We start from the raw sequence: 23,883 nt of genomic DNA on the forward strand, positions 1-23,883 counted from the left end.
GGGAAGAAGGGTAATCCTGTTTTCCCTGAAATTAGGGAGGGGGAGAGTTTAGGGAGGAGCAGGGAAAGAGGAAGAGAAAGAATCATGTCCATTTAAAAAATTAAATTGCAGTGGCACAGCAGCAGAACCTTATTCAAAGCACAAAGTGGACCACTGTTACATTTCCCCACTGTCAATTTCTACATTCCATTTCTGTGGAAAAATGGGTGACACCATCTCCAAGCTGCTTGCTGCTGAAAAAGGGCAAAGTTGGGGGAAGTACCTAAAGTCCTCTTCTCTATCAGATGGGGCATGAACAGTTAAGGGTATTCAGCATCAGAACAGTTCAGGGGTCCACAGTGGTAGACAACAGGTGACTGGACAAGGCATACATAGAGCAGGGGTCATGCTAAGACAACAGTAAATAAGACAAGAAAACATTAAATTTTTTGTAAATAGCACAAAAGCAATTAGTATTTCAGCCAGTCTCTGAAAACCATAAAGACTGTAACTCATAATCATATCAGTGAAAAAACAGATTGAGTTTATCAGTGTAGGAGTTTAGGAAGATTTGTAGGTCTAAGAGAGTAGGATCAAATTAACTCAGGACAAACTTGCATTTCTAGAGTCCTTTGTAATCATTATTATTAGAATTCCCACACAAGTAAGTAAAGTCTCCAGTAGGGCTGACACAAGTATACTTATTAAGTTACATCTAAAAAGCTATTGTTTTTTCTTTTAAATGTCCTTATAGGACTGTGCTTAGGCTACACTCTCCTGCCAGGTGTTTAAGACCAAATTGGTCAAAACTGACCTTGTTCCTATCTACTCTTAAGAATTAGCTGAGATTCCTCAGAGATCACTCTTGTATTTTTTTTTTTTTTTTTTGACAAAAAGGAAAAAAAGTTATTGCTTTGCTATCAAATGAGAAACACAGGGGACTCCTCTTGGCTCCTGTAGCTTTCCTCTGTACCAGAATGGGTCAGTCTTACTGACCATATGTGGCTTCTCTTGGGAGCATCAGGGCATTTCCCTCTCCAGCGACCCTTCCCTGCAGAATATGCACTGGTTGGCTTCCTGTTCTCTAGGGTTCTCTTGATCTCCCTGATTGGCAGATCAGGTTACTCACCAGAGTTGCAGGGCCCAGAGAGGGGTCCCATTGTTCTCTGGGCCCTGGCTGACCTTAGAGGACAAGGCCAAAATTTTGGCTGCTTTTTCCTTTGGCACTGTATTTTGAGTATTACATGATGTCATAGTTTCCTGAAAGCTCTTGATGCTTGCTGGCATGTGATGTCAAGTGGACATTGAAGTATTAGGCATTTTTTCAGCTTTCCTAATTTGATGGTGTGTCTATCTTATTCTTATTCTTATATTCTTATTCTTATTCCTTATTCTATGTAGGCTTATTATTTTCTCTGAGCTTTTTGTCACCTCCACTATTTTAGCATTGGATGAAATCCAGGTCCAGATTTTCTGGATGTCTGCTATTGGTGTGTTCTTACTATTGCTGTAGTAGAGGGCAATACAAACCCAGGTTTGTTCCACATACATACACTGTTATGTGTTGTTCAGAAAGAACTAAGAGAGTACCTAGAAATAGTAGTCTCTACCCACAAGACTCTCCTTGGGGCTGAGGTAGGTCAGATGCTTTGACTGCAGTTGCCAGCCTGTGTTCAGGCACTGCAGAAGAATGCCTAGCTCTGGGCATAGTTACCTTCTGTGGACTAGCCCCAGGTGTCTCTCTCATCCCTGTGGTTACCAGTGTTGCCATACTGTCACATCTGAGCCCACAGCCCACCAACACCAGCATAACACTGGGATAGAACCAAGGCCCATGTTTCAGTGGACTGTCTGTTGCTGAGATGGACTCATGACCCATGACTGCTACACCCAGCAACAGATGAAGATGGCTGCAACAGAAGTCTGGTAGACTGCATTCATGTGTCTTCTGGTGTTTGGAGCTATTCTAGAGGTTCTTTGCCTGGGCAGGTCTAGGGATGGGAGTTGTTCGGTTTTACCCAGTGTTAGATTTCACCAACTGAGCACTAATTTCCAGGGCAAAGTCTTGTGCTTACTACCCTGTCCTACCCCAAGTGAGTAGAGTCTTTTACTACTCTTTGTTGCCTGAGATTGGGGTAGTGTTGGTGATGGCAGTCCCTTGGTTACCTAGACTGATGATAGGCTGGATTGCATCTGAACTTGCAGATAGGATTTACATAGTATCAGGGTTGCACTGAGGTCTGATTATTACACTTGTAGCTGGAGGTAATGCAGACTGAAACATGATTCTGTCTCACTGGGACACAGGTCTTTGCCTGGTGGTAGGGCAGTTCTAGAGACCCATTTGTGACCACTGACTTGGTGATAGCTGTGCTGCCCAAGGTTGGTGACCAGTCCCTTGGCCACCAAGGCTGATGCTAAGCTGCATAGTCTCAGGAGGGAAAGAGTATCCTGGACTTAATCCAACACTGGAAATAATGCAAACTGAATCTCGAGTCTGTCCCACTGGTGCATAGGTTTCCATTTAAAGCTGAGGTTGATCTAGAGCCTCCCATCTGTGAGTTCTGACCTGCTATAGGGCCTTTAGTTTTATTGGTTGCTTGGTCTTATTGTGGTTGGTCTCCCTCTGGGCTCCAAGACAAAGCCTTGTACTAACTTTCATACCCTACTCTCCAGGGGGTAGAGTGTTATTCCCTGTTCTGCCCAAGATTTAGAAGAGGGGTGGAGGGAGCATTTAGCTGACTAGCCTAATAGTTGCAGCAGCAGTGGGTGTATTAGCCTGGTGCTGTAGGGGTCATAGGGTTTTTGCCCAGCACTGGACTTTACCATCACATGCCTGGGTGCTGGACTTCAAGTCTAAGGTCTGAATTTAGTTCTTTTTTCCTCCCCCAAGGGAGAAGAGTCTCTTGTGCTGGGCTTCTTGGAGTTGGGTGGATGTGGGGGTGACTTAGGCAACTCTTTTCTACCTGCCTTCTTCATTTTGTTACAGGAAAATCAGGCACTTGACCTCTTACCTGATTTCCTAAGCTCTCGTGAAGGTAATTTGTTATTGTTCAATTTGGTGTATCTGTGAGGGAGAGGATCATTGGAGGATCTTACTGAGCTGCCATCTTACTCTACCTCTCCCTTAATTAAATCTTTTTTTTTTTTTTTTAAATGAACTCTGTACTGATCTAGCTAGTTAGTCCCCATTACTCACATTGAAATTGTATGGAGTTTTCATTTTTTTGTGGTGCCAGGTATCAAACCCAGGACCTTGCACATGCTAGGAGAGTGTTCTACTACTGAACGTCACTCCAACCTCTTAATTAAATCTTCAAGGATGAGTAGTAAATGTGAAGAAAGGAGCAAGAGTATCTTAATTTGCTAGAAAAAGGTGAAGGTAGAAACAGTTTGTTGGGGTTAGTAGTTTAAAAATGTAGAATGGTATAGATTAGGGCTCTGTATGAAAATAAAATGCTTATATACCTGATTTCTTTTTGGAGAAAAGAGGGAGTCATTGAAGAATTATGAGCAGCTTCAACTTCTTCATAGTTGATTTTCTACTTATCATCAGGATAGGAAGTAGGGAGACTAGTTAGAAGGTAATTAAAGTAGGTGAGAGGTGATGAAAGCAAGATCGAGGGAAGTAGATATAGAAATGAAATATATGGGGCAGATTTATGAAGTAATTAGGCAAAATTACTGGACATGGTGGTTGAAGTGTATGTAACCTAAAGTAGTATGGCATTTTTCTAGTTGACTATTAAATATCCAATTTTCCTTTCTTCCTTAGCAGTAGACACCAGTAATTGATTTGGGGTGCAGTGTACTTAGCAAGACTACATTTACCATTACCTTTGTTAATTGAGGCAGTTTGATTAGGTTATTGCAAATAAGGCTTCTTAATGAAGTAGGACGTGTACTCTTTTGCTTTTACGCCTTTCCTACTATTTAAAAGCTAACATGATGGATAGAAATTGAGCCTCTCTGTTGGGTAATGAGGTGACCTTGAAGATATGAGCCATGAACTAAGTGGTGGAAAATGAGTTAGAAGGAGCTGGTGTTCCTTATCAATTTGGAACCTTTGTACAAGCCTTAAGATTTCATGTTGCTTGAGAGAATGAATCCCTCCATTGAGGTATGGTTCCTTTATCAGCAGTCTCAGCATCACCTTGGAGCTTGTTAGAAATGCAGATTCTTGGCTCTTCTTCTCTACCAAATCAGAATTTCTGGGGTAATGGAGTCTTTAACAATTTCTTTTAACAAGCCCTTTCAGTCATTATAGTGAACACTAAAGGGAATCAGAGGGAAGTATGTGGGGAAGGTTGATTAATGGGTGTTAAGTTATGCTTAGTTAGGAGAAAGAAGTTCTGGTGTTCAGTTGCTGTAGTTAATGATAATGTACTGTTTTTTAAAGATGTAAGAAAGGATTTTGAGTGTTTTCACCAAAATGATAATTGGGGCGATAGATTGACCCTGATTTGAACATTACGTATTTTATACGTGTCAAAACATCATGTAGTGTGCCATAAATGTGTACAGTTTTTATGTATTAGTTAAAAATTAAAAAGGGAACCATTGTCACTCAAAATGGCAGATTAGAGAAGGTCACTTTCCTGGTTTCTCTGTGGCATGAAAACAAGAATTCAGATACAGCTTCTCAGCAAGGTGAGAGGGGAACTTTTCTGGGAATTAACTCTGGACTTCAAAGCAGATCAGGGACTCAGGCATTTGGGTATAACAAAGAAGAAATCCCCCAGTGCTTCTGCTGCTGGGTATAGGGGGTACAGTCTCCCCTGCTCTAAAATAGTAGAACAGTAATCAATTAAAGGAACCCCCAATTTTAGGAGGTCTGAGGTGTGTGTGGATATGGAGATAAAAGACACAGTCATACTAACCTGAAAGGTATCTTATACAACAATACTGTGTGGGGGAAAATGGAAGAAGCCAAATCTCTCCTGGCTACCAGGGAAATCAGGGGAAGGAACTATTTTGCAGCTCCACCATGGTGGAACAGCAGCTGGGGGATCCGAATCCTAACAACTGTCTAACCTGCAAAACAGGTTTGGCAAACCCACAGTGCACAGCATAGTGGTGTCTAAGAGTCCAGGAGAAAATCAAAAGTGGAGAGGGGTTTACACAGGGGAAAACTGGTCTGAGAAACACACCTGGCTTCCTCCTACCTCCTCCAGAACAGCTGCTTGAAAGATAGGTGGCTTGAAAATTGGGCTGGGAAAGTTGCACCCAGCTGAGAATTTGAAGGGTAGGGGAGGAATTGATTGAGTCTGAACCTGAGAGTCCTAAAAACATGAAGTTCACTTGTGCTGAGGGGAACAAGAATTGCCCCCTCCTTTGCAGGAGTGAAATCCAGTGTTTTTTCTTGGGGGACAGCCTCTGAGTGTGGTCTGACATCTGCACAGTCTGAAAGGTAAACTGATTTAAAATCTTCAGACCAATCTGAGGAAGAGTTTGGAGGTAAACTAAACCTAAACCCCACCCACAGGAATCCTGCCTATGGGTTCTCCCAACACACTCCAGCAGCCCCACCTACCATATCTGAAGCCAAGAACTCCAACAAAAACAATTCTTTAACTTTTCATGAAGATCCTTTTTTATTTTTATTTATTTTATTTTTTTCTGCTCTACAATTGTGAACTGAATGGTTCATAGACACTTACACATAATCATACCTGTTTTTTTCCTCATTCCTAGCATTTTTAAAGGCAGTTATTTTTTATAGATCAATATTTAAAAGACTAAGATGTTTGATTACAATATATGTTTTGTTCTTGTACTCTTTATTTTTAATTTTTCTTCTATCTTTTCTCTCACTTGTTTCCCTTGATTTTCTTTCTTTTCCATTGCTAACAGTCAACCTTTATTGAACTCTCTATCATTCTTTATCTTTTACTTCTATTTTCTCTCCTCTTCCCTCACAAATATCATATCTTATATTACTTTTTTTAAGTCCCTGTTAACAACTTAAAATTGTAAATCTGTATGTAAACTTATTTAACATGGGCAATAACTAATCATATCATCTCCATTTATTTGACAATTAACATAGTAGATACCAAAGCAGGAAATACTTGGCCTGATACTGTAAATTGTTTACATTGGTTGTTGTTGTTATTTGTCTCCTCTAAACTGTGAGACCTTGGAAATCTTCAAAGATGCTGTAAGTCCACAGGGTAAAACTCTACTGCCCAAAAACCATAGTGTCAAATGGGTAGACACATGAACAACATGAAAAAGCAAGGGAACAAATCACCTCAAAGAAATATAATTCAATAAAAGAATCCATCAACACCACAAGAAATGACAGAGATGGAGCTTAGGATGTCCATAGTTAAAAAAAGACAATGTAAGGGAGGAAATACAGGAAGCAAAAGATGAATAGAGAGTTTCAGGAAAAAATAAACATTCTATAAATGAAGGAATTAATAAACCAAATTAAAAATCCATTGGAAGGCTTCACCAACAGACTAGACCCTTAGAAGACAGAGTTTTGGACCATGAAAACAAAATATGTAATCCAGAAAATAAACTTCACTATGGATAAAAGATGTTAAGAGACCATGAACAGAGCTTCCAAGAAATATGGGATAACATGAAAAGACCAAACTTAAGGTTTATTGGGGTAGATGAAGGTTTGGAGATACAAGCCAAACGAATGCACAGTGTTTTCAGTGAAAATATCTGAAAAGTTTCCAAACCTTAGGAACAGGAGGCAAACAGGATCCCAAATACACAAAATTACAACAGACCCACACCAAGGCACATTATTATGAAAATGCCCAACATACAAAATAAGGATAGAATTTTAAAGGCAGAGAAAAATGAGAGGTTACATTTAGAGGGAAACCATTCAGGAACCCAGCTGATTATTCAAACCAGACTGTCAAAACTTGGAGATCTTTGAGTAATATATACCAAACTCTGAAAGAAATGGATGCCAACCAAGAATATTATACCCTGCAAATTTAAGCTTCCATATTGATGATGAAATAAAAACCTTCCATGATAAACAACAGTTAAAAAACTTCACAACTAGAAAGCCTGCACTACAAAACATACTCAGAATATTTTGTGAGGAAGAAACGAAATGAAAGTGAAAACCAGCAAAGGGATGGACTACATTAAAGGAATAGTCAATCCAAGGAGAAACTAGTTCAAATTAAAAAATAGAAATAAAATGAAATAAAAATCATTTCTCAATAACATTGAGTGTAAATGGCCTAAACTCATCAATCAAAAGACATAGAGCCTCACTTCATACGCAGAGACATCCACAGAGTGAAGGTAAAAGGATGGGAAAAAACTTATTTGGATCTCATAAACAAGCAGGAATTTCTATCCTCATATCAGGTAAAGTGAACTGCAAGTCAAAATCAGAAGGGACAAAGTGACAAATTAATAAGGAGGCCATTTCATACTGCTTAAGGGAACTGTATATCAACAAGACAAAACAATCTTTATGCCCCAAACAATGGAGCATCTACATACATCAGACAACCCTTCACAATTTCAAAAATCATTAGATCACAACAAAATAATACAATAATACTGGGTAACTAACAGATCTCTCACCACTTGATAGATATTCCAAATAAAAACTAAAGCTATAGAACTAAAAAATCAATAATTTAGACTTGAGACATACATAGAATATATCATCCATGAATGACCGAATATACTTTCTTCCCAGGAGTACATAGATCCTTCCTAAAATAGACCATATCTTAGGCCCCAAAGCAACTCTTAGCAAATACACAAAAATAGAGATAATGCCCTGCATTTTATCAGGTCATAATGGAATGAAATTAGAAATCAACCATAGAATAAAAAATACAAGCTACTCTAATACTTGGAGACTAAATAATACACTACTGAGTGAACAATAATAGCAGAAGAAATGAGGGATGAAATAAATACTTAAATGAGAATAGCAACATATCAATATCTCTGTGACACTATGAAGGTAGTTCTAAGAGGAAAGTTCATTGCATTGAGCTCATTCCTTAAAAAAATAGAAAGTCTAACTACATCTTAAAGCCCTAGAAAAAGAACAAATCAACACCAAAAGCAGAAGACAATAGGAAATAATTAAAATCAGAGCTGAAATCAATGCAATGGAAAAAAAATTAAAAAAATAGATGAAACAAAATGATGGTTCTTTGAAAAAAATAAATTGACAAATTCTTAACCTAGTTAATGAAAGAGAGAAATCTAAAATTACTAAAATCCATGATGAAGGAAATACCAACCACGGACACCACCGAAATACAGGTGATAATCAGAAACTACTTTGAAAACTTACACTCCAATAAAAGAGAAACTCATGAAGACATTAACAAATGACCTACCCAAATTGAATCAGGAGGACATAGAAAATTTAAACAGATCATTTTCAAGCAATGAAATTGAAGAAGCCATCACAAGCCTACCAACAAAAAAGCCTAGGATCAGACAGATTCTCAGCTGAAGTCTACCTGACCTTTGAAGAAGAATTAACACCAATATGCCTCAAATTATTCCATGAAGTAGAAAAGGAGGAAACCCTTCCAAACTCATTCTATGAAGCTAGTAGCACCCTGATACCAAAACCAGACAAAAGACGTATCAAAAAGAAAACTTAACACCGATACCCACAATAAACAGATGCAAAAATTCTTCACAAAATACAGGCAAATCACATACAAAAACATTTTAACAAGATAGTCCACCATGATGAAGTGGGGTCCATCCCAGGGATGCAAGGTTCATTTGACATTCGGAAATCAATAAACGTAATTTATCACGTCAACAGACTTAAAGACCAGAATCACATGATTATTTCAGTAGATGCAGAGAAAGCATTTTTCTTTCTGCAAAATCCAGCATCCATTCGTGCTCAAAACACTAGAAAAACTAGGAATAATAGGAACATACCTCAAAATTGTAAATGCTATGTATCTTAAACCCAAGGCCAACATCATTTTGAATAGAGAAAAATAGAAAACATTCCCTATAAAATCTGGAACAATATAGGGATGCCCTCTTTCACCGCTTCTGTTCAACAAAGACCTTGAAACTCTAGCCAGAGCAATGGGGCAAAAGAAAGAGATTAAAGGTATGCGAATAGGAAAGGAAGAGCTCAAACTATCCCTATTTGCTGATGATATGATCTTAATTGAGAAGAACCCAAAAACTCCACCAGATGCTTGCCTTGCAAGCACAAAGCCCTGGGTTCGATCCCCAGCACCACAAAAAAAAAAAAAAAAAAAAAAAAAAAACACTCCACCAGAAAGGTTCTAGGACTCATAAATGAATTCAGCAAAGTACCAGGATATAAAATAAACACCCATATATCAATTGTGCTCCTATATACCAAAAATGAATCGACTGAAAGAGGAATCAGGAAAACTATCCCATTTACAATAGCCTCAAAAACAAAAACAAAAACAAACGAAACAAAGAAACAAAAAATACCGTAGGAAGCAATCTAACAAAAGAGGTGAAAGACCTCTACAATGAAAACTACAGAACACTGAAGAAACTGAAGAAGACCTTAGAAGATGGAAAGATCTCCCATACTCTAGAATCAGTACTGTTAAAATGGCCATACTACCATTTAATGCAATGCCTATTAAAATTCCAATGACATTAAATAGAAAAAGCAGTCATGAAATTCATTTGGAAAGATAAAAGGGCCAGAATAGCCAAAGCAATCCTTACTGAGAAGAGTGATGCAGGAGGCATCACAATACCAGGCCTTAAACTATACCACAGAGCTATGTAACAAAAGGGCATGGTATTGGCACCAAAACAGACTTGAAGACCAATGGATTAGAGTAGAAGACAGAGAGACATACCCACATAAATACAGTTATCTCTTACTACACAAAGGCACTATAAACATACACTGGAGAAAAGATAGCCTCTTAAACAAATGGTGCAGGGCAAACTGGAAATCCATATGTAGTAGCATGAAATTGAATCCCTATCTCTCATCCTGCACAAACTCAACTCAAAGTGGATTAAGGCCCTAGCTATTAGACCAAAGACCCTGGTCCTTCTAGAAGAAAAAGTAGGCCCAACCCTTCATAATGTCGACTTAGGAACTGACTTCCACAATAAGATTCCTAAAGTGCAAGAAGTAAAATCAAGAATCAATAATAGTGGGATGGTATCAAACTAAAAAGCTTCTTCACAGCAAAGTAAACAAGAATGTGAACAGTGCCTACAGAATGGGAGACAACTTCACCATCTGCTCCTCAGATATAACATTATTCTTCAGGATATACAAAGAACTCAAAAAACTTAACACCAAAAATCCAAATAGCCCAATCTATACATGGGCAAAAAATCTATACATCTATATCTGAACACTTCACAGAAGAAATACAATCGGTCAACAAATATGTAAAGAAATGTTCAATATCTCTAGCAATTAGAGAAATGCAAATTGAAACTACAGAGATTCAATCTCAGTTCAGTCAGAATAGCAATTATCAGGATATGAATAACAAATGTTGGCAAGGACGTGGGGAAAAAGGTATACTCATACATTGCTGGCGCGACCGCAAATTAGTCCAACCACTCTGGAAAGCAGTATGGAGATTCCTCATAGAACTAGGAATGGAACCACCATTTGACCCAGTTATCCCAGAACTCATCATATACCCAAAGTACTTAAAATAAGCATATTACAGTGTATATAGCAGCTCTCTTCACAAAACCAAACTATGGAACCAACTGAGGTGCCCTATTGAAAGATGAATGGATAAAGAAAATGTGGTATATATTCACAATTGACTATTATTCAGCCACAAAGAAGAATGAAATTATAGCATTTGCTGGTAAATGGATGTAACTGGACACTATGGTGCAAAGTGAAATAAGCCAGTCTCCAAAAAACAAAGGCCAAATGTTCTGTCTGATATGTGGATGCTAATACACAATAAGCAGGGGAGGGAAGAATAGAAGTTCACTGGATTAGACAAAGGGGAATAAAGGGAAGGGAAGGAGGTTGGGAATAAGAAAGATAAAATTAATTGGACATAACTTTCCTACGTTCGTATATGAATACACAGCCAGTGAAACTCCACATCATGTACAATCAGAAGAATGGGATTGTAATTAGACTAAGTTATACTCCATGAATGTATACTATGTCAAAATACATCCACTGTCATTAATATCTAAAAAGAATGAAATAAACACTATATCATGTTCTTTAAGTTGAAGTCACATGACACAAACAACTTTTTAAAGTGTAAATATCACTATAAAGGTAAGAGTATAGTCAAATTGGCAATACTCTAATACTATTAATGGTGGTGCATGAGACACTTTTAACTCCAAAGATTAAAAAACAAGAGTATAAAATAGCTGTCATAATTTGCTAACAGATGATATATAAAAAATGATATATAAAAATCTAAATGATATATAAAAAATGTAAATGGGACCTCAGTAATAAAATGTGGGACTGGAAAAGTTAAAAGTGTAGTGTTTTTACATATTGTTGAAGTTGTTATCAGCTAAAAACATACGGTTGTATGATGTTTTGTGTAAGCTTCAGTGTAATCACAAATAACTTGTAGTAGGTATATGCAAGATAAAATAATCAAAGTTCAACAATATGAAAAATCATCAAATCACAAAGGAAGGCAGTAAGAGACGATGACTAGAATAAGGAACTACAAAACATTCAGAAAACAATATAATGTCCAACATGTCTTTACCCATTAATGATTAAATGTAGAAAGAATAAATTCTCCAAATGATAAAGAATGACTGCATAGATTTAAAAAGCAAACCTAAAATCCAGCCTATGTGAGGCTTACTTTTGTTTTGAGACACAGTCTGAAAGTAAAGAGATGAAAAAGGATATTTCATGTAATAAGTTTTAACCAGAAGAGAGCAGAGGTGGTTATACTTTGGCAAAATAAACTTAAAAGTTTATTTAAAAGTAAAAACCTGCCACGTGAGACAGTTTGTGAGAAAGGGTAAATTCATCAATTATATAAATATGTGTGCACCTAATATCAAATCGTCTGACTATATAAAACATGTTTAAAAAACTGCAGGGAGAAATAGACAACAATTTAATGATAGGGAATATCAATACTCCACTTTCAATGATTGATAGAACATTCAGATAAAATCAATAAGGAAATTTCAGACATGAACACTATAGACCACATGGATTTAACATACAGAGAACATTCCATCCATCAGAAACAGCATACACTTTCTTTTCAAGAGTACAAGGAATATTTTCCAGAACAGATTATATGTGAATTCATGAAACAAATCTGGTAAGATTAAAATCATATCAAGAATCTTTTATGACCACAATGGTATGAAGTTAGAATTCAGAATATTAGGAAAATTGAAAACTTCACAAATATATGGGTATTAACACACACTCAAATAACCAATGAATCAAAGAAGAAAACAAGGAAAATAAATAACTTGAGACAAATGAAAATGGAAACATATCAAAACCTATGAGACAAAAGCAATTTTAAGATATTCATGGAAATAAACATATATTAAGAAAAAAGAAAGATCTCAAATAAGCAACCTGAATTTATACCTCAAGGAGTTGGAAAAAGAATGAAGACCAAGATCAGCAGAAGGAAAGAAACAGTAAAGGTCTAGACAAAAATAAATAGAGGCTAGAAAAATGATACAAAAGATTAATGAGACTGAGAGAATTTTTTTGTTTGTTTGTTTATAGCAACTTTATCCCTAACTGCCAGAACTTGAAGCAACCAAGGTGTCCTTTGGTAGGTGAATGCATACATGAACTGTGGCATATCTTGAGAATGGAATATTACTGAGCACTAAAAAAAAATCCATGAGAACATGGAGAGACCTTAAATACACATGATATGATTCTAAGTATAAAGCATTCTAGAAAAGGCAAAGCTATGAGAATAGTAAAAAAAAAAATGTGACTTTCAGAGGATTGACAGGAGGAAGAAACAGGTAGACCTGATGGGTGGAGGAATAGGGCAGTGAAGCTGTTCTTCATGAAGTATCATGTCGCGTACATGTCATCCAACATTGGTCAGTGACTGGTGTGGTGGCACAGATTCGTAATCCCAGCTACTTGGGAGACTGAGGCAGGAGGATTGCAAATCCAAAACCGGCCCTAGCAACTGTTCTTTTGGTATGAAGAATTGAACCCAGGGGTGCTTTACCACCATGCTATACCCCCAGTCTTTTTGTTTTTAGACAGAGTCTTGCTAAATTGTTGAGACTGACCTCAACCTTGCAGTCCTTTCGTCTCTCAGATTACAGGTGTGCACCACCACACCCAACCAGCCTCTGCAATTTAGTGATACCCTATCGTGAAATAAAAAAAATTTATAGGACTGTGGATATTGTTCAGTGGTAGAGTACTCCTGGGTTCAATCCCCAGAACCACACACACACACACACACACACACACACACACACACAAATCAAAATCCTAAAATGTGCCAGGCATGGTGGCATATAACCTATAATCCCAGCACCTCAGGAGACTGACAGGAGAATTCAGTCAGCCTCAGCAACTTAGTGAGGCCCTAAGCAACTCACGGAGACCCTCTCTCCAAATAAAGTACAAAAAAGGACTGGTAATGTGGTTCAGTAGTTAAGTGCCCTTGAGTTCAATCCCCAGTACAAAAAAAAAAAAAAAAAAAAAAAAAAAAAAAGTAAATCGTTCAATAAAAAGAATGAAACCAAATGTAAACTGTAGACTTAGTTAATAATTAATAAGTACCAATAGTGACTCATCAATTGTAACAAATGTACCACATTAATAGAAGTTAATATTAAAGGCAGGTGTGATGGTGCACACCTGTGATCCCAGTTACGAGGCTGAGGCAAGATTGCAAAATTGAGAGCAGATTCAGCAATTTAGTGAGACCCTTTCTTAAAATAAAAATGAAAAGGGGCTAGGTTTGCTGGGTGTGGTGCATGCCTGTAATCCTATGATTCTGGAGACTGAGGCCGGAGGATTGCAAGTTCAAAGCCAGCCTCAACAACTTAGCGAGGACCTAAGTAATTCAGTGAGATCTTGTCTCAAAATCTAAAAAATTAAAAGGACTGGGGATGCGGTTAAGCACCCCTGGGTTCAATCCCCAGTACCAAACAAACAAAGAGGCAAGGGGCTAGGGTTATAGCCTCGTGTTAGAGTATCCTTGGTTCAATCTTCAGTACACAGAAGATAATATTATAAGTGGCAACTAGAGAAGTATATGAGAACACTTTTGCTCAGTTTCCCTGTAAACCTAGCCCTTCTCAAAATAAAAAAAGTCTAACTGGGTTTGGTGGTGCATGTCTATAATCCCAGGGGCTCAGGAGGCTGAGGCAAGAGGATCTTAAGTTCAGAGCCATCCTCAGCAATGGTGAGGAGCTAAGCAACTCAGTAAGAACCTTTCTCTAAATAAAATACAAAATAGAAAAATAGGGTTGGGGATGTGACTCAGTGGTTGAGTGTCCCTGAGTTCAGTCTCTAGTACCAAAAAAAAAAAAAGTTTATAGTTAATACTTGAGTCTGACACAAGTAATTAGGAGACACTGAAGATGAAGATGGTCAGGACACAACCCATAAATTATCAAGCTGCATGACAGTTTATCTATGGGCTGTTCACTACTTGTCCTGGTAGGGAAGAAGAATTTTTGCAAAATTTATGTCTTGTTTTGGGGCCAATAGTGGGAAGGCAGAAAGATTTTCTGTTTATTCTCAATTGCCTTCGGATCAAAATAAGACTTCAACATTGCTTAAGGTGGCACCTTTTCATATTCTACAATGCATTGCTTTTTCTCTCCTGTTATAATTAATCCTTTCATCATCATCTTATTCCTTTTTACACATTCAGGGCATAACTAGTATCTTCTAGTCCTGGAGATGGGAAGGTACAGATTGGTAACAGGAAGAGAGAAATCATCCTCTTGGGAGTGTTAGGCACCCAGGTCTAACCTGCATGGAACTGCAGGCGAATCCAGCCTGCTGTCTGCAGAGAGAAGCTGGCCATGAACCACACACCATCTGACACCAGAGGTTTGCAGTAAAAAGGCCTCCACAGAAGTAGGGATGGGACATGAATTCACAACCTTGGCTGAGCGGCTCTGGCAGTGATCCTTGCCCGAGATGCCAACATGGACTCCTGAGCTGAAGTTACCACTTCAATTATATTAGTCTCTTCCTCTTTCTTATTACGACCTTTCTGTAGCCCTGTTGCATCGGTCACTGCCTGCGTTTCCTGGAACATGGCTTCAATCTGGCCTCCTGAAATGTCTCGGGAATATCATTTTTTTTTTTCGGGGTATGCATGCTTCTGGAACCTCAAGTAAACCTCTGTTTTTGGCCATTGGTACTCAAATTGTTGGCACCAGTTTCACAAAGTGTCCTGAGAAACGTTATTAATCAGAGGCAAAATGGTTGGTAAGAGAAGGAAGTGATATTTTACAGTTAGGATTTGGGCAAGCTTTGAATTGTTCATTAGTTTGCGGTAGGTGAATTGCATGTTTGATAACTGCAGTTGAAGAAACACTTGTTTCCATTGGAAGTTCTTATTTAGGTTCCTCTATAACGGAGACCACTGTTAAAATTACATTTTCCTCATCTAATTCCTCCTCAAAGAAGTTCTTCTCGGTGATACTGTCATTTGAGCCTGGCATTTTCAGGAATACTGAGAGAAGGCAAAGGCAGTGGACTGTGAGGGTTTTTTTTTTTTTTTTTTTTTTTTTTAAGATAAGATTGACAAACTTTTAAACTTGACTAAGAAAAAAATAAAATTATTCACGAAAGAGGCAGGATTACAACTGATACCATAGTAAGGCAAAGCATCATGAGACTACTATGAACAATTATACACCAATAAATTGTATAGCCTACATGAATGGACAAATTCTTAGAAACATACAACTCCACCAGAACTGAATCATGAAGAAACAGAAAATTTGGACAGATAAAAAATAGGTAGATAGAAGAACTGATGATAAATAAATCACAAAATAGAAATGACCTGGACCCGATGGCTTCAATGGTGAATCCCACCAAATATTTAAGGAAGATTTAGTGCCAGTTCTTCTCAAACTCTTCAAAAAACAAAAACAAACAAAATTCCCCCAAAGTGAAGAACAGTACTCTCAAACTCATTTTACAAGGCAGCATTACCTGATAACATCATATTAGTCAATTTTCTGTTGCTGTTAATTGAATACCAAAATCTGGAAAATTTAGAAAAGATACCTATTTCTTACAGTTCTGAAGATTAACAAGTTCAGGGTTGAGAGACTGCATCTTGTAAGAGCCTTGCTGATGGTACCCTGTAAAATCTCAAGGTAGTTCAGGGTGTCACATGGTGAGACAGAGCAAGCATGCTAGTTTGTTTTTATAACAAAACCCATCCTCAATAACCCAGTAATTGATTAATTTACAAATGGATTAATCCATTAATGAGGGTAGAATCCTCATGACCCGATCATCTTCCAAATATCCCACCTCCAAATACCATTAACATATGTATTTGCTGATTAAGTTTCCAGTACATTCAAACATAGAGGCACTACAAGGAAATTATAGGACAGTATCCCTGATGAACATAAATGTTAAAATCCTCAACAAAATAATAATGGACCATATTCAACAGCACACTAAAAGGACCATATACCATGATCAAGTTGAATTTATTCTGGGATAGAAGCATGGTTGAACATATGCAGATCAATAAGTATGATACACTACATTAACAGAATAAAGGAAAAAAAATAGATGATCTCAGTGGACACAGGAAAAAGCATTTGACAAAATTAATCATACTTTCATGATAAAAATACCCAACAAATTAGGTATGGGAGGGTTATACCTCAACATAATTAAAGTCATCTAAGACAGTCCCATAGTTAACATCACATTCAATGGTGAAAAGTTGAGTTACTCTCAGTTACTCTAAGACCAGAACATGATAAAGGTGCCCACTCTTGCCACTTGTATTGGACAGAGTACTGGAAATTGTAGCCAGAGCAATTAGGCAGGAAAATGAAATAAAAGACATCCTAATTGGAAAGGAAGAAGTAAATTGTCTCTGTTTGCAATGACAAGATCTTATACATAGAAAACTAGGATTTCACCAAAAAATACTCTTAGAACTAATAAATTCAATGACGTTGCAGGGTACAAATCAATATACAAAAGTTAGTATTTTCATACACTATATACAATGAATTATTTGAAAAAGAAATCACAAAATAATCCTATTATAATCCTTGGGAATAAATACAACCTAGGAGGTTAAAGATGTGTATGCTGAAACTATACAACATTGATGAAAGAAATTGTAACAGCAAAAACAAAAGGAAAAGTATCCTGTTTTCATGGATTAGAAAAACTAACATTGGTAAAATACTTCCAAAGCAATCTACAGATCAGTTGTAATCCCTGTTAAAATTTCAATGTCATTATTCACAGAAATAGAAAAAAAATAGTAAAATTCATGTGGAAGCACAAAAGACCCCAAATAGCCAAAGCAACCTTGATAAAAAGATCAAAGCTGGAGCCATAATAACTGATTTCAAGACATACTGTAGAGCCTAGTAATGAAAACAGCATGGTACTGGCATAAAAATAGATAGACCAAGGGAAAAAAGTAGAGATGCCAAGAAATAAACCTACACATAAAGTCAATTGATCCTCTACAAAAGTGCCAGAGACATGCATTGAAGAAAGAATATGCTCTTTAATAATGCTGAGAAAATTGTTTTTTGATATGCAGAAGATTGACACTTAATCCTGATATCTCTCTGCACAAAAATAAACTCCAAATGAATTGAAGACCTACATGTAATATTTGAAACTATGAAACAACTAGAAGAAAATATAGGGAAAACATATTGAGACATTAATATCGACAATGACATTTTGGATATGACCTCCAAACACAGGAAAACCAAAAATTAACAAATGGATTGCATCAAACCAAAAAGCTTCTGCACACCTCAGGAAACAGTGAAGAGAAAACCTACAGAATTGGAGAAAATATTTGCCACTATTTATCTGACAAAGAATTAATATCCAAAGTATATAAGAAATTGAAAAACTTAACAGAAAACCAGAGAATCTTAATTTTAAAATGGGTATATGGTCTGAGCAGACACACCTCAGAAGAAGCACAGTGGCTAACAAATGTATGAAAAAATGCTTAATATTATTAGCTATTGGGGAACGCACATCAAAACCACTGTGAGCTCATTGTAGACCTCTTTCCTATCATGGACAAGGTCCTGGATTTGATTTTCAGCACCAGAAATCAGCCAGCCCTACAGTGAGGTATCTTCTCTCTGTAGCTAGATTGGCTATTATAAGAACAAAACAAAAAACCACAAATAACAAATGCTGGCAAGGATATGGATTAAAAAAACCTCTCATACACTGTTGGTGGGAATATAAATTATCACAGCTATTATAATCAGTATGGAGGTTTCTTAGAAGACTAGAAATAGAGTTACCATATGATCCAGCTATCCCACTTCTGAGTATATACTCAAAGGAAATGAAATCAGCATACTTGCAGGTCTATTTTTATTGTTTTATTGTGACACAGTTTACACTTGAGTAAGATATAGAATCAGCCTATGGGCCCATCAGCACATGAATGGGTAGAGAAAATGTGGCTTATATACACAATGGAATATTATTTGGCCATAAAGAAGAATGAAATTAGATCATTTGCAGCAAAATGGGTGGAAAAAATGGGTGGAACTAGAGGATATTATGTTAAGTGAAATAAGCCAGGCACAGAAAGATAAGTATTGCATGTTCTCGTTCATGAATGGAAACTAAAAAATACTGACCTGAAGGTAGAATGGTGATTATGAGAGGTTGGGAAGGGTCAAAGGGAGGGTGGATTGAAGGGGCACTGTTAGTATATACTGTTCATGTTTGTTGAAATACCACACCGAACCCTATTAATACGTATAATTCATACAATTTACTAAAAAATAAGACATTTTATAAAGAAAACATGATGTGTTATATCAGTAAAGTTTTTTTTTATTTGGTTAAAATTTATTCAGACAATATGGTACAATAAGGCAGGACAGAATGAAAAGGTCTGTACTGGAAACAATGCAAGGAATAGGAGGTATTTGTGCAAAAAGAAGAAACAGTACAACTTAACCAGTTTATAGTAAAGTGTGTTAGTCAGCTTTTTGTGCCTATAACCAAACGATTCAACAAGACAACATAAAGGAGGAAAAGTTTATTTTGGCTCATGGTTTCAGAGGTCTCAGTCCATGGTCTGCTGAATCCAGGCTCTTATCTGTTGTTTTGAGAGACTCCTGATTATTAGGTTTCTTTGTTACTCCTTTATGACCTGATTATCTATCAAAAATAGGTTCAAAAGGAAAAAAATAGTGTTTATACCAGTGATTCTGCCTCAGTACATCAGTGTTGTGACTTGGGAATCTATATTTATAACAAGTATCCTTAAGTATCTCTGATGTAGCTAATCTGGGAATTAATGTAAAAGTCATGCCCTGGAAGAATGCACTCTGGGTTTTACCAGTCACACTTCCATTTATTTCCCTCATCTTAGTGGAAGATTTGCTCTGATGTTGAATGTGCATACATTAAAACAAACAAAATTTAAAATGTTTGTCATGTTTGTGGAGAGAGAGTATATTTCTTAGCTTGGAATAGATGACAAGATCATGAATATCAAATAAATTAAAAAATGTAAAAACATATTGAAAATAATTAAAGAATGAGAGCTGACCAGAAGAACTTAGCATGTGTTTAGGAGACCTAGGGTTAATAGTTAAAGCATATAAAATAACTATTCAAATTTGAAAGAAATTAACAAATTTATAAATTAAGATTCTAGTAGGGCTGGGGTTGTGGCTCAGTGGTAGAGCACTCACTTAGCATGCCGGAAGCCCTGGGTTCGGTGCTCAGCACCACACAAAAATTAAAAAAAATAAAGATACTGTGTTCACCTTACAACTAAAAATACATATGTAAAAAAAATTCAAAGAAGTAAAATTAATCCTTGGATAGTATTTTATGCTTAGTAAAGCAGCAAAATGTCATATGTCTTATGAGCTATAAAATGATTTGTTCTTTTGACTCCAATGATATCAGTCTTAAAAATTTGTCTTTGAACTATAGTTTAACAGAAACAAATTTACACATATATAAATTTACAATTGGAAACTGAAAAAATGTGGAACAAATGAATTGTTCCATGGTACATTTTTTCATTAAAAATTGCTTCTCATTAAAAGTCTTAATTTCCTCAGATATTAAGTAATAATGTACTGTTGTTTGGGGAGATTTTTGATTAACAGTGATACATTTTGACTTATGGGGGTTTGGAAAAGTTTCTTGTAAATTTGTAAATGGCCACCAGGTGTAGCTCTGGATCCATAGCATCCTGCAGTGGGCTTCTGCAGGGAAGGTTTTTGTAAAGGTGATTTCAAAACAAAAAAATCAGAGTTATTTGGGTGAGGGAGACTACAATAAATTTATCCTTCATTTAGATGTAAAGTTTTAAAATTATCCTTGACACAGAATCTAAAACTGCATCCTTGAAGGATTTTAAGGACTCGATTTATATATGGGGTATGTATTTTCTTTGTTAAAAAAAATTCTCTGTCATACATCCTCTTAAATGGAACATCATTTTCTTACTTCATAGCTTCCAGGTAAAAAGTTTGAGTTATGTAGCAAATATACTTATGTTAATCACTCTTTGAAATGATTTTAGGAAATTTTAGGGGGACTTACTTAGTCATGGACATGCAGATATTCAGACTCTTTGATACCATGAAAACTCATACAACTATAACTTCTTTAGTGTGGTGGTTACCTATAGCTTTTGTGTGTGTGTGTGTGTGTGTGTGTGTGTGTGTGTGGTTGTGTTTTAATTAGCTTTTTTTGTCACTGTGACCAAAACACCCAACAAGAACAACTTGGAGGAGGAAAAGCACCTCTGGTGCTAATAGTCTCAGAGTTCTAAGTTCATAGACAGCTGACTCCATTGCTCTGCCCAAGGTGAGGTAGTCCATCATTAGAGAAGGGCCCAGTGGAAGAAAGCTGCTCAGTTCAGGGCAGGGAAGAAGTGGAAACCTTGAGTGTAGATATGAGGTCTTCCATAGCCAAAAAGTTATTACAGATTTTCAGACTCAAAATGAAAAGTTCCGTATAAATTTTAATTTCTGAAGAAGTAAATATCAGTCTCTATAACCCACTGAAGCAAAAAAACCCTTCCAGGGTTCTTATTATTTATGAGAGTGGAAAAGGTCATGGAGGCCCCAAAGTGAGATGACCAAGGGGGGTTATGCCAGGTGTGACTGGGTCATTGCTTGCTCTGACCTCACAAGGGGCCATTGTGAGGGAATGTCAAAGGGCAGGTATATAAGAGAGTGGCCGCAGGTGGGTTTTTGTCCATAAGTACAGGAAGCTCTTGGTGGTGACCTGTCGGACTCCCAGATAGATAGCGCGTTTGGTGGTGGTTGTCGGTTGGTGGTTGGTGGCTGGTGGTTGTGGTCTTTGGAGATTGGTTTTTTGATTTGGGTTTTTTTTCCCTTTGTTTTTTTGCTTGCTTTTGTTTTTAGTTTTTTATTTTGGTTATTTGTTTTAGTTTATTATTTTTTTTTTAGCTAGCATCCTAAGATGGTGTTCCGTTTTAGGATAAGCAGCGAGAGTAGTGAGAGCAGTGTAGAGCCCCAGGGGCCGGGCTCCTATGAGCCGGCCCTCACGGACCATTATGAAGTTCTGCAGGGCATTGGGGAAGGCGGCTTCGCCAAGGTGAAGCTCGCCTGCCATCGCCTCACGGGGACAGAGGTTGTGGTGAAGGTCGTGGCAAAGAGAGTCTGGACCCTCCCCTTCCTATGTGAACCTGAGCTGATGGCGAGCTTGGACCACCCCAACGTGATCCAGCTCTTCCAGGTCATTGAGACCAACAGGTACATGTACATTGTCATGGAACATGCAGGTGGGGGACATCTCCGGAGCCTCGTCCCGGAACCCGGAGGCCTGGCGGAGGAGGAGGCCCGCAGGCTGTTCCGAGAGATCGCGGGAGCCCTGCGGCACTGCCACGAGAAGGGCATCGTGCACCTGGACCTCAAGCCGGAGAACGTGGTGCTGGACGCCAGGGGCCAGGCGAAGCTCATCGACTTCGGCCTGAGCACGCGCGTCAGCCCCGGGCAGAAGCTGAGCAGGTTCTGGGGCACGCTCCTCTACTCCGCCCCCGAGGTGGCCCTGCGGGAGGACTACGAGGGCCCCCCGGCCGACGTCTGGAGCCTGGGCGTCGTCCTCTATTTCATGCTGACCGGGAGCCGCGCCTTTCTGGCCAACACGGCCCGCGAGGTGAGGCAGCGGGTCACCGAGGGCGCCTACGACGTGCCCCCGCACCTTTCCCAGGGCGCTCAGAGCCTCATCCGGGAGATGCTGACGGTGGACCCCGCGCAGAGGCCCACCCTGGAGCAGGTGCTGGGGCACCCGTGGCTGAGCCAGGGCGCGGAAGCGTCACCCGGTCCTGGCGAGGCGCCCCCGCTCCTCCCGGACCCAGCCATCGTCACCACCATGTTCGACCTGGGTTACGACCCCTACGACATCTGGGTGTCCCTGTCAACTAAGAGGTACGACGACGCCATGGCCACGTATCTCCTGCTCAAGCACCAGCGCAGCCAGGGCGCGGGCTGCCAGTGCCAGGTGAAGCCCGTGCGGCGTCGGGGGCTCGGGCCTCGCCCAGGCCCTGGGCCTCCCTGCACCCTCCTCCCCAAGAGGTGTTCCAGCGAGCCTGCCCTTCCCTCGCCCCGGGAGCAGCAGCAGCCCGATGAGGCCAAGCGGACCTGGCAGGAGGGGGGTGGCAGTGCCAGCGTGCCTGCCATTCCCCTCCGCTTTTTCCACTTGGACCCACCCCCTCCCAGCCTGGCCTCCCAGCCCGACCCTGTGCCCAGCAGCCCCGACCCATTCCTGAGCCTCAGGAGCGGGGTCGCAGAAGAGGGCAGCTCATCCTCCCCAGGTACCTCCCCAGAACAGTCACAGGATTGCATCGGGCGTTGGAAGAGGGTGATGAGGAGGATCTCCAGCTGCTTCAGACAGCTGTGCTGCGTGCCGTGCTTCGGTCCGTCAGTGCTCAAGAACAGAGTGGTTCCAGAGGAAATGCCCAGCCGAGACCAGCGGGACCAGCGGACAGCCAGGAGACCCTGAGGTGTGCCAACTGGCTCGGGACTCTGCCCAGGAGCGCATCTGGATCCACCAGGAGTCTCCTCTGCCCCCACCTGCGAAGACGCCTCGTAGAGACTTTTCCCTGGGACACTTCCCCTGCCCTGCTCTTGGTCCTTTCTCCCGTGCTTAGGGAGAAATTCATTCTTTTTCCCCCCCACAAATTGCATAATAAAGTTGATGTTTCAAAGATGAAATAAAGGCTTCTTCTTTTTTTTTTTTTTTTTTTTCTCTTGTTTTCATAAGAGGGAGGTCTCAGGGCAATGGCCGGAGCGCTGAAGCCATCCTTTCCAGGACACTACCCTCCTCTCCTGCTCAGTTAGATACTCGCTCACCTTGAGCCAGTGTAGATGGGGCCCACTCGCCTTGAGCCAATGTAGATGGAGACTTGCTGCCTTTGACCTAGTGTAGATGGAGGTTCTCTCCTTGAGCCACTGTAGACTTGATTCGCTTTGAGCTGGTTGCCTTGTCCAGAATGAATTATTTTTTTCTCCTAATCTTCAGGTCAAAGCAACTAGCTCAAAGTGATTCAAGTCTACAGGGGGTGTTGGGGTATATACTTCTGGCAAGTCACTGGGGACTCCAGTGTCTCTATATCTTATGATATGCAAACTTTAAGTTTTGAGACTGTTTGTATTACTTGCATTCAGTTAATATTTTTTGAATATATGATTTGAAACTTCGGAAAGCTATTTGTTAACAGT

At 39.0% G+C, this 23,883-nt stretch overlaps 1 protein-coding gene and 1 pseudogene across 1 annotated transcript; one reads left to right on the plus strand and one right to left on the minus strand.

Annotated features, from left to right (window-relative positions):
- Positions 1-14,727: 14,727 nt before the first annotated feature.
- On the minus strand, positions 14,728-15,627 carry LOC124991334 (developmental pluripotency-associated protein 2-like; annotated as a pseudogene).
- Positions 15,628-21,622: 5,995 nt separating this feature from the next.
- LOC124991335 (sperm motility kinase 4A-like) lies at positions 21,623-23,164 on the plus strand. The gene has a single exon (XM_047562129.1). The coding sequence runs from the start codon at positions 21,623-21,625 to the stop codon at positions 23,162-23,164; it is 1,542 nt and encodes a 513-aa protein (XP_047418085.1).
- The last annotated feature ends 719 nt before the right edge of the window (positions 23,165-23,883 follow it).

This window comes from Sciurus carolinensis, chromosome 8 (assembly GCF_902686445.1).
Source record: "Sciurus carolinensis chromosome 8, mSciCar1.2, whole genome shotgun sequence".
Lineage (NCBI taxonomy): Eukaryota > Metazoa > Chordata > Mammalia > Rodentia > Sciuridae > Sciurus > Sciurus carolinensis.

What these genes read in the sequence shown, in the direction of transcription:
- LOC124991335 (XM_047562129.1), top strand. Translation starts at nt 21,623, where the DNA reads ATGGTGTTCCGTTTTAGGATAAGCAGCGAGAGTAGTGAGAGCAGTGTA.